The 12,544-nt window shown below is 38.3% G+C and overlaps 1 protein-coding gene across 1 annotated transcript in view; it reads right to left on the bottom strand.

Annotated features, from left to right (window-relative positions):
• Positions 1–12,544, bottom strand: part of LOC18427573 (AP-1 complex subunit gamma-2) — a 59,615-nt gene that overhangs the window by 36,805 nt on the left and 10,266 nt on the right. Inside the window, exons 5-7 of the mRNA XM_006836622.4 lie at positions 11,147–11,323; positions 8,470–8,624; positions 2,090–2,180 (exon numbers count right to left, since the gene is read on the bottom strand). Coding sequence (XP_006836685.2) covers positions 2,090–2,180; positions 8,470–8,624; positions 11,147–11,323 — 423 coding nt within the window. The remainder of the gene's footprint in view (positions 1–2,089; positions 2,181–8,469; positions 8,625–11,146; positions 11,324–12,544) is intronic.

Raw genomic sequence — 12,544 nt, 5'->3', positions numbered from 1 at the left:
GCTTAATAGAAGGCTACCGAAAAAAAATTTAGAAGAAAAGAGAAACAGACAACATTAAGTGAAGCAGAACAAGACCATATGGGATGGAACCAACAATTGAAATAGGTAGAAATATTTTCAAATTCAAAATAACGTATGCCAATGAAATCAACAGCTATAAAACACAGAATCAATAATGTTTATTCAATCATCACCAATTATCCATTTCCTTTAGTATGTAAAACATTCATGACGAAACCGAAGCATCTGATAAGGTAGGGGATCCAAAGAAGATATCCACACACCATTACCCTCTCTATGTCCAAATTTTTCCAAATATCTGCAATCAAATTGAACCTTTCTACACATCTAATTTTGCATACAAAAAAAAGACAGGCAAATTTATATCAGCAACTTTGGACCACTACGTTAATATTGGTTTTATGCAACCGTTTGTGCTTCACATGTGGGAATCAATCCCCGCAGGCCCAAGTATGTACCCTATTTTTTTCCTTTTGTTTTTTGGGAGGAAAGGTTGACTTCTTAGGTGTGAACTCTGTTTTACCTAAACCAGAGATTTTTTGAAAATCTCTTTTGCACATCTTTTACATGGTTCCAGTTCATTTGGACATCTGATTTTGTAAGATATTAAAAACACTAATTTATTTTTTGAGGGTTGTGTCTTTCATACCCAAAAAAAACATAAAACAGTGAAAATCAATATCAATATGCTTCACCACATCCCAAAATAACTTCAAATCAAGTTATGTAAGGATCAAAATCTGTGAGAGAGACCTAATTTTCGAATCTAGTTGATATGAGCTCAAGGTTGAGGCCTAAGATTCAACTCTTTCTTTGGATAAAAATCATACATTTATGCAGGAAAACTGATTTGAAGTATCATGAACTGTATTGGATATCCATTGAAATTAACATCTTTGGATAAAATCATACATTCATGCAAAACTGATTTGAAGTATCATGAATTGTATTGGATATCCCTTGAAATTAATATCACTTGTGGTGTTTTAGGTCGAAAGAGTCCAGTTGATTGCTGCGTTCATTTTAAAATTAAATTTGCCATATTGCATATTTAGAAGAGAACTGAAAGGCTCTTGTGATGAAACCATCCCAAACCACTTAAATTTGCAAAAGAAAATATTCTTTTATGCTATTTAAGAAACAAAATCAAATTATTCTGGGTAATTCAGCTGTGGGATTCAAATCTCAGATTTCATGCAGCAGCCCCCAATGGCCTAACTACTGAGCCAAATTGTTACTGAATCGTAAAAGAGAACAATCTTTTTGCTAGCAACATTCCACAATTTAGTTTTCAAAGATACACAAGTGTGACAAAAATTTTCTAGCCCGCGAATAAGAAACTTTGCGCATTTCAATAAAAACCAAGAACACTCATGAATTCTATACATAACCACCTACATATTTTAAGAAGTGCTCATTTATCACTCTTTGGAATATTTTACTTATGAAAACACCATTTGTACTTGGAATCTCTTGATGCTGAGAAGTAACAAAGAACAACTAAACATAATAAATACCAAGAAATGTACCTATATATACATAGAGATTGTAATTTGCTTCCATATATATTTAGTACAATTAAAAAAAATTCCCTCAAAAAAAACACTAAGAAATTTTAAGCAATACTGAACAAATTGAACACAATTACGAAACAAGCATTTTACTGATTGCAAAAATTGACTCCTTAAATCAAAGTAGGACGAATCAAATATATTTGATACTACCACTAAAATCATTAGTCCCGATTGTTGAAGAGAACTGGTATTAGAAACCATGTTTACCGCATGCAAAAGATGATAAGAAATTCAAACAGGTGAATTCTATCAAGAGAATGAATGAACAGAACTTAATTCAAGAGTTCACAGCACATGGCAACTAGATAAAGAATAATAACATGTTATAAAAGATTGCTAAAATAGACTTGTTGTAAAGCAATAAAGATTGAACAATTTAGGATGAATGGGATAATCGGAACAAATGGGACCAACTTCAAAAATAAATAAATAAATTAAAAAATTATGTTCTGAATTTATGATGCATGATTCTCAGGATGTAAGTCTTTTGGTACCTTTACACACTCTAAAATCGTTGTCCGGTGCCGTTGCACTGCTTGACCATCAACCGTGATAGCTTTCATTAGCATATTTAGAGCCACATACCTTAGAGAGAAAACATAAAAAGACACTTATATACACTCCACAGTTTTGGATATCAGCTCCATGCTCAAGTCTATTTTAACAAATGAAGCAATATAAAAAGCACAAAGTTTGCAAGACTGGACTTTCAGGATATGCAGCTTGTATACAAGAATTTTCATCGGGTCAAAGACAGATAGATGGTATCTAAGTTCCCATGCCATGCAAGACAAGATTCAGCACACACACGCGTGTGTAAATGTAGAAAAGTTAGCATTTATTGAAAAATATAATTATAATGAGACAACAAAGCCTTATATAATTTACTAAGTTTCTAATTTATGAAAAGTATCAAGCTAGAACATTACATGGTCGCCCAAAACCAGCGCATCTCAAATTGAAATATGAAGGAAAATAGTTTGGCACAGTTTGACTACCCCATGACCAAGGAGCCACATTTCATTAACCCATGTTTCTGAATGGTATGGACCCAGAAAGCTCCAAATCCAATATATTATTCAGGTACAAGGTTCAAAAGGGCAGATGTGGATGCCTAGATACCTGGACAGCCCTAAGAGAAGGGGTTGAGTAGGGGCCATATGTTGTTTTTTGTGTGTGTGTGTTTTCTGAATGTATGTGTATGTGTTTAGTGTGTGTATGTGCATGTGCACGTATATGTGTGCATGAGGTCTCGCATGAAATTCTTAAAGATCATCCTCTTTTTTTCTTTTGCATATGTATTTGTGAGAGAGAGAGAGAGAGGGACCTCACATCGAACACTTGGAAGTCATTTTCTTCTTTTTCTTTTTTTTACATGTAAAGGAGCATATGGGTCCATGTGTATCTTTCTGTGTGTATATGCGTGTGCGAGAGAGAGGCCACGCATTGAACACTTGGTTCCATCTTCTTTTTTTGACGATACAAAAAAAGAAGATGGAATCCAAGTGTCCAATGCGCGGCCTCGCCCTCTCACACACACACACAACGATACACATGGATTCCATCTTCTTCTTCTCATATATAGAGATCACATGGACATGAGAGAGAGAGAGAGAGACAGACAGACTAGGTGGCCGCCCGACTTGAGCCCGCATTGAGTAGCCCACCCAGACCCCACAGCCTAGCCTAGGCGGTTTGTCGACCGGGACACATAGGCGGCGAATTTTTGTTCATTGTTCAAGTATTCTACAAGATCGATCTTCTTAAAAAAGGGAATTGGAGCCCTAAAAATATTCCAACTCAAATACCATCTCAAAATCTGAGATGTGAAGGCTTTTAAAAGTGCCAATCAATTCATTGGTGATGGAAAAGTAACAAAAAGTATTTAAAGTGTTATGCAGTGTTCCAAAAACACTAGGCAGCGCCTAGGTGACGGGGGAGGCCTGGCCACCCAGCGCCTAGACGACCAACCAGAACCTGAGCGGACTAGAACTATAAGAAAAATAAGAAAATAAGAATAGATAAGGAAAATACTAGATCGTAGATAGTCCATAATCTATACTTGCATACAATGATACAACCATACAGGCATGCACACAAGAGTAGATAGTAGAAATTAGAAAATAAGACAAATAAAATATACAGTCTGAGACTCAACACCAAGAGTCACGCGTCTACCGTCATCACCATCATCATCAAAAGAAGCAGCGTAAGCATCATCATACACATCGGATTCCAAGCCATCTTCATCAGAGTCATCTCCATATTCAACACAATGATCATCCTCCTTTGTTTCTTCTAAATCTACTTCTTCCTACTCTTCTTCTACCCCCCTCTTACTTTGTACAGATAAGGCCCTAGAAGTCTGAACTGCTCTACCTGGTGCCTCTTCACTATTTTCTTGCTTTTTGTGTTTCACTGAACTCAAATAGTGTTTAATCTTTTCCCTGGTAGCCTCGGGAACATTTTTACACAGGGCAACATCCCTTTTCATACGGTAAGGTGTTTCTTGAACCTGTAAATACCCCCAATTAGTATCCTTTCCACAATAATTACACCTTATACAATTTTTGTCATTCGGATTCGGCTTATGAACATACTTCCAACTGGATCACCGCTTCTAGAAGAACCTGGAGAAGATATTTCTATATAACAAGTCTCATTTTCTTCCTTTTCTGGTTTTACTAAATTCAAATATTATCTAATCTCATCCCTAATAGCTTTAGGAACCTTTTTGCAAGAAGCAAATTCCCTTTAATAACGGCTAGGTGTTTCTTGAATCAGTTAATACTGAAAAAATTACACTATACATTTTTTATTGTCTGGTTTCAAGTGATAACCATGCTTCCAACCCAGATCACCTCTTCTAACAGAATCAGAAATAGAGTTATCCAAATTACAAGGATTTTGTTCCTATTTGTGTTATATTGAACTCATATATTGCTTAATCTCCTCTCTGATAGCTTCAATAACATTTTTACAATGGGCAACATTCCCCTTAATACCAACAAGATGTTTCTTAAACTGGTTTATGACCCTTTTTGTATCATTTTCACAATAATTGCATCTTATGCATTTTTCACCGAAGTGTAATCCACAAAGCTATGAATGCTGCTTTAAATACCCTCGTCCCCAAGATAGAAGGGGCTGAAGAGCTTAAGGACTTTCACCCTATAAGCTTAATCAATTCTTATTATAAGATCCTCTCCAAAGTGCTTGCCTCTCGGCTCAACGAGATTCTACCCCATGTCATCTCTCTCTCCCAGAGTGCCTGCCTCAAAGAAAGGTAGATCCTCAACGAAGTCCTGATGGCGCATGAATGTATGCACTCCAGGCACCTTGCCAAACAACCGGGCCTTATCTTCAAAATCGATTGTGAGAAGGCATATGACCACGTCGATTGGGCCATCCTGGATGAGAACATGGACCGCATGGGATATGGGGTGCGATGGAAAACGTAGATGAAAAGCAGCTACTCCCGACCCTTCTTCTCTATCCTTATCAATGACACACTCAGGTGTGTTTTCCCAGCTTCTAAGGGACTGTGCCAAGGAGACCCCCTCTCCCCTTTCTTTTCGCCATCTCGGCCGAGGTCTTTACCCAATCTATCTCACCCATGTATCAGTCGGCTGGCTCACTGGCTTCAAAAGTAGCCCCAGAGGTCCTGTCATCTCACACCTGCAGTATGATGACGACACGCTCAAGTCTTTCTTAAATGTTTTGAGTTTGCCATGGGTTTCAAAGTCAACATGGCTAAATCAACAATGATTGGCGTAGTCCTTACTTCACTTCAATTCAATCCCTTGTCCCCTGGTGGGACTGCAAAGTGGACGACCTGCCAACGAGCTATCTTGGAATGCCACTGGACCTTGGAAAACCTAAAAAGAGGCAGAGGTGCCACATTGCTGACAAAGTGGATCACCGTTTGGCAAGATGGAAAAGATAATTTCTCTCTTTCGTGGGCAGATCCACTCTCATCAAGGCAACCTTAGCCAACACCCCCATTTATCTCATGTCCATGTTTCACATGCCCGCTGCGGTTGCCTCCCACCTTGAATAGTTAATGAGGAACTTCCTGTGGGCAAGAGACGTCAACACCAAGAAGTATCACCTCATCTCTTGGGAGAAAGTCTGTCAGCCCAACACCTAGGAGGTCTCGGTATTTGCATTTTGAGGAAACAGAATACGGCCTTGGTCGAAAATTGGTGGTGTCACCTTGCAACTCAAAACAACCTCCTCTGGACCCAAGTCATCTGTTGCTAATACCGCATCCCTGCCAATGATTGGTTACTTGCTCGAAGACCACCAAGTAGACCATCTGGGGTATGGAAGTCCTTTTTATCTAACTTAGCTCTATTTCAAAGGAATATCCACTTCCACCCTAGAGAGGGACATCGAATACGGTTATGGTCCGATCTCTGGATAGGCCACACCCCTCTTATGAACCTTTTCCCCACTTTCTTCTCGCTGGTCATAAACAGGCTCTCCCTTGTGTCGGATGAGATGCCAACTTCCGAGACCCTCAGAGTCTGGAACCCTTCTTTCAGGCGGCCTCTCCTTGACCCTAAAACCTTTGTAGTTCTTCACATGTCATCCGTGCTTCATTCGACCTTCTTGGCTTTTTTGGGCCTGACCAAATCCTTTGGACCCTTCACCCTCAAGTTGTTTTTTTGTCGCCTTTTTCTAAAAAAACTTTTGATGCCACCTACTTTCCCACTATCCTCGAACTCCATTGTCACCCAGGTATGATCTTCTATTGCTCCTCCTGAAGTCCAACCTTTGGCATGAATTGCCCACTTTGAAAAGGCCCTACTATGGACTACCTACAGCATAGGGGTGTCCCTATCCCCAATCGTTGTGCGATGTGCCTCTCGGACGAAGAGAGCAACCTTCAATTTTGGGGTTTTCTCTCTCTAAAATAGCTTCTACTGGGTTTTAGGTTTCAAATGAACCTAAAACCCACAATTTTTCCCCTTCATTATTAAAAAAATGACCCAAAAATACCCTCAAAGAGCCGCATTTCCGCCTCTGGGCGGCTACCCGGGCTGGCGCCCAAGGATATTCGCTTAATTTGGCCGCCTAGGCCTAGACGATGCACCCAGGCCTTCTGGACCACCTAGGCGGCCACGCAGGTGCTGCTGGTTAGTCCGCTTTTTAAAACACCGCCAGAAAGTCTATATTAATTTTACTCATACAAGCAAAGAAGCAATAATAAAACCACAGCAGCATCTTCCACAAAGATTTACACATTATTGTATCATTTACCGCCAAAATATGTTGAAGTGACATTTTAGTGTTCGAAAATTCGGCCACTCAGTCGCCTAGGCGGCCAATCGCTTAAAAAGCCCAGGCAGAACTTAGGAGGGGCACCTAAGCGACATCCATCTAGACGCCCGCCTAGGCAGCCAAGGCGGCGCACTACAGTCAAGGCACCCGCCTAGGCGCTGCCTTTATGCAAGTTGCCAAGGGTGGAAAAATGCCCTTAGCTATAGTCAAAATCTTAGTTGTTGGGATCGAGAGCGAGAATGGTTACCGGGATCGAGATCGGGAGTGAGTGATCGTGAAATACTAGAAGATCCCTATAGTAGGGAATGCTGTCTGTACAATGCACATGTTAGGGATCTTGATCCCGACCTTTTGGGGATCTTGATCCCGACCTTTTGGGATCTTGATCCCAACCTTTTTGAGATCTTGATACCAACCTTAAAGTGTATGATAATCAAGGATTATGTATACTCTTTAAGATAGGGATATCATTATTTATAGAAAGCAAGCAATATTTGTGTTGCAAGTTGGCTATAAACAAAGAAAATCATCAGTTTTGTTGCTTTCTTAGTCTTTAAGGTTGGGATCGAGATCCCTAACAACAAGAATCGGGATCCTTTTTTGCGGGGTACGAGATCCTAAAATTTAAATTTCGAGATCCCTTAGAGTTTCATTCCAGAAGCGACAGAATCAAGATTCTACAAGGGATCGCCTACCAAAGTACGAGATCCCAGTAACTATGGTCAAAATAGTAAACCCCCTACCCCCCCGGTTAAAAGGGGGGGAAAGGGTTTTGAGGGAAATTCTGAACCCCCAAAATCAAATCCGTGCCATCTAGAGAGAGAAATATTCCCAAAAAAACCTATATTTGTGATTTATCAAAAAATCGACAAATTTTGGATTTTTTTTATTTCTTGCGAAATCAAAGACAATGCTTCGTGGTAGTTTTTGGTGCTTCTAGTGGTCAATAGTGACAACTTTTGGCCATCGAATTGATGAGGTTGGGCCGACATTGTTTTCATTTTTATATTTTTAGAGCATTATGCTATTATGAAAGTTGAATAAGGGTTCTGATGTTTTTTGCTATATTGTATTGAATCATTTGATATATTTTTTTTAACTTTTTTCTTTTTATGATATATTTACATGTATGTAGTTGAAAGATTGATTTGTTTGTAATTAATTGATTATTAATTTGTTTAGACAATGAAATTGGTCCCATATCGAATTGTTTTATGAATAAATGGTCCTACATTATAACTTATATCTTAATTTTTTTGTGAATAGTCCGTACCTGTCCCTAATCCTGGGCATAGGCGGCCAAGCCCCCAAAAAGCGCCTGTGTTTTTTTTAACATTGCATACTATCTATATAAACAACCATCAAATTCATTGAAAACTATGGCTGACAGGACACACGATTGAGGAAACCTCCTAATCATAGATTTTAAATACCATAGAAGGAAGAACTAGAAAAACGTATAACTATAGGTTCCAATAACATAGAGATTGCAAACTAGCATCTGGTTAAAAAATGGGTTTGTTGAATATAAAAAGGACAGCAGTCAGCTGATATCTAATTTAGAATATTAAATGAATTGCAAGCTCACCGAATATTGTTGTCACGGTTTGACAAAAATCTTCCTAAAATATTTATGGCGAGTACACGGAGCCCTCCAGTAGCTTCGATGCTCATGATGGTTTCAACACATTCATACAGTATAGCATTTCCTGCATTTTTGTTGGACTCAGTACTTGTTGCAACCTGCGACCAAAAACAATTAACATAATTATAGGGATATATGATTTGAACTACAATAGACATCAGTATGGCATGCAAAGAAACAGAGGATTTCCATAAAAATGAGCATTAGTGAAGTATATTTCCATATTGCCACAAAAGAACAGCATTTATGAAATTGTAGCATACAAACTTTATGATACATGAAAACTCTCGACCAACTACTGTCAACAACAGACAGTCGGGATGAATCATTCCCCCAGTGCGACAATGGCTTCTTTTGCAGATGAGTCATACCGTTGCTTACAGATAATCGGGGTCATATGCAGCATACTTTTTGTGTGGAAATTTGCCAATTTTGGCAAGATGGTGAACTTTAAAACATACTCCCATAGAGTGAGGGCAAGAGAACCAACTCTAAAGCCCCATTGAAAAACATAAGCATTGGGTTTTGAGAACAGGCAAGAACTCATATAAAATAAACTCACTCAAGCGAGTCAACCAGGTAACAGACGGATCCACATTTAGAAGTCGACTGCACTGCTTACCAAGTTCAGATGAATTGGCCAAGCAAATGCATATATATGACATTATGACCTACGATATGTATACATGCATGAGCTCACTGCATGGACATGTATGTGTTAGACAAAAGAGAGAGAGAGAGCAATAAACACACAACCGTAAATGAAGACAACAAAAGATAAATGCAAGAAAAAATAAAGAATGCAACACCTAGTTTCGAACTACAAAAGGACTAACATCCAGGGTTTTAAAATGTGGATGTGGTCGTGATATGGTCAGGGGCATGCGGCAACGCCGCTCGATGTAGTCCAAATGCAGGTGCACCATCCCAATGCAGTCAATAAATATAAAAAAATTCAAAAACTAGGTTAATGTATGGAAACAAATATGAAGACGATTTATATCATAGTAGGAATTTAATTTATTCATTAACTCCCATATTATCAGCTGTTAGGAGACTCTTAATCCTGTGATGGAAGAGTCATTAAACAGTAGAAACTAGAAACTTGAAAGTAACTTTAGAAGACATCATATTATCATAATTCATAAACATCCAAAAACCATAATCGCAATTGCAAACTTTAAAGTTGCAAACTCCAAAGCTACATACAACCACTAAAAGTCTGTGAAGAGTTCAGGAGTCGAGACAAAACATAGAAGACAATAGAAACCAAAAGATAATCTAAACAGCTCTCAACTCTCAAAATTATTTTTCCCTTCTTTTGATCCAAAAACAGACATGAATAGGGCTGTCTATTGCGTTTCTTTTTTTTGGTTGTTTTTGGGTGTGCGTATTTTGGGGGTGTGTGTGGGGTGTTAGTACTCCCCAAAACCCATGACCAAATTGCCCACGCTTGTGGGCACTATTTTCGCCCACGAGTGTGGGCGGGCCATGCGGGCGCTATGCACTATGAGCCCGCATAAGTGGGTGCACCCCACCATAGCGTATATGTGCTCCTAGGCGATGCGCCTTGGGGCACATAGCACATTATGTGGCCGCATTTTAGAAACAATGCTAACATCAAACCCCAAATCATGTATCAAAGAAATACACACTTTCTTAGTAATTTATAAAATAATGAATACCCTGCATCTAAATAGTCATGTAACCAACCCGAATCCACCACAAGAGAGCCTAGTTGAAGAACATATGTGAGAATGGGTCTCAGATGGAGAATGGATCATGGAGACTCTGTACTACCATAGGACAAACTTCCATCTTTTGATTATTTACTCTTTATGACTTGATGCACCAATGGAATTCATGGTTTCTTAGTAAAGATCAGGAACTGGAAGCAACCATGACTCAAAGACTGCCTATAACTCTCCAATATCCTCCATCCCTCTTTTGACAACCTCTACAAATTCTTTTGAGCTACTCCTCCCCATAAAGCATCCAGCAAATCAAAGCTAGGAAGCTGACAATTATAAGAACATAATAAGATCAATTTGCAACTCAGATCCTACATGATCAACACATACATGCAATCTGTAATCAAGCAAAGATATATTCAATGGAAGACTGAAATTCATAAGACGTATCAGGAATCAACAACAGCTGTTTAAGATGGACAAACATATCTCTGTTTTTTTGTCCTATTATTTTAGTGAAACAATAAATGGAAGAAGGCTGTTGCTTCATGTCAAATTACTAAAAGTGGAGTGCAACACATTAAAAAAAACATCCAACTCATATAGTCAAGTTAAACATCTATATCTCCACAAGACCATATGTTTCAATTGACTCAGCAACCCAAAGGAGAAACTAAAGATATAAACTGCCAGGTGCATTAGTTTCATTAAGATCACCAGAGATTGACTAATGCCTTCACCCCCAGAAAGACTGCAAAAATGCACAAAAATAATTCGAAGGAAAAGCACATGAATATACAAACTAACACTTAAAAAGTAATCTAATGGTTCAACAGATCAACATGAAGATCAGTAAGAAGAATGAAGATAAGTCACTATTATAATAAGAAAGAACAAAAATAATAGGAAGCAAATTGTGTTGCACAAACCTGAGCAAGAATGTCACTCATAACATCACTGGCATCAGCATCTCCTTGCCCCAAAATACGAAGGAGCCTAAGCACTCTAATCTGCAGGAAAGGATCCGTGATACCAGAAATGTCGTACTCAGGAGTATAGCCACTAGTAATAACGTTCTTCAAAACCCGAACCAAATCCTTTGTATGCTGCAGCAACATTCATGGTGAAAAGATAGCATCATGCAACTGAAAATAGTATTATTCTGAGTAGACTACCATCCAACACTGCATTGTATCAGCGTCTCATGCCTTCCAGATCAATTAGGGGTGCTCACACTAGCAGAAATCATGCTCAGTGAAGCTCAAATAAGGCAAAGGCAATATCCAAATTATACGCTAAGAATGAAACAACGGAAAACAAAATTAATGACTAGGAAAAATGAGAATTATGCTTAATCAATAATGAAGTAATCAAAAGGGCTCATGCAGAACCGGAAACATGATCGAAACTCATGGAAAAACTTAAAAGCTAGCTAAATGATCAACATTCTAGTTCTCTAGCACATCATTCTTTCTAACAGAATATTTTAGCCACTATATTGGTTCATAAATGCTGCAGTTTTTTAATAGAAACAAAGTTCTAGTATTACAACATAAGATGGAGACTTGTTCGTCGAGAAAAAAAAACAGATGGATACTGGAAGAGACTAGCAAGCTGACATATGAGACAGCACTTTGACTACTATCTTACCTCTGAGAGTGAGAGAACATAATAATTACAATGAAGTGCATATGCTGACATGTTCAAGATTCTGAAAACCCAATGTTCATCTCATGTGATATTGTTTGTTTTTTTTTTAATAAGGAAAATGTTATGATAGGGCTGCAACCCAAACAAAATAAGCAAAGTCTCTCACCTCAAAACTCGCCGAAAATTGCAGTTTTGGCGTCGGGAAACCTTCAAATCGATCATCCCGGCCATGACCAAGTGGTTGTTAAAAAAAATAATGATTTCAACCTTAAAAGTAGTGTATATTGTGTAACACATTATCTGAACCATGAATTTCAACCTGAAATAAGTGTTTACGGATCCGCAAGATTTGTACCATTTTTTGCGATTCAAATAATTCGATATTGGAAATTGATTTTAGAGCTATAATGGAAATTTCCGATGCCCAAAAAGCTTTCTGGACAGGAATTTGAGGTGATGCTTTAGCTTGTTTTAAGCTTAGGCCTTATAGAAACTGCATCCTTTTGATAATTACCACATGTCATATTTACTGTGTATCACACATTTCACAGTTGAGATAGAAATCCATTTCACAGTTGAGATAGAAATCCAACAGGTTACTTGGTGTTACCAAGAAAAAAGAAAAAGGTAACTTAAATAGCAAGGTGCCTTTTTAATTAGTCCTTCTCTTGCATGTG

The sequence above is a fragment of the Amborella trichopoda genome, chromosome 10 (assembly GCF_054954075.1).
Source record: "Amborella trichopoda isolate Santa Cruz 75 chromosome 10, AtrichopodaSantaCruz75HAP2 v2.0, whole genome shotgun sequence".
Taxonomy (NCBI): Eukaryota; Viridiplantae; Streptophyta; class Magnoliopsida; order Amborellales; family Amborellaceae; genus Amborella; species Amborella trichopoda.
Note: the sequence above shows the minus strand (reverse complement) of the source record. Positions and strands in the feature narration are given on the sequence as shown.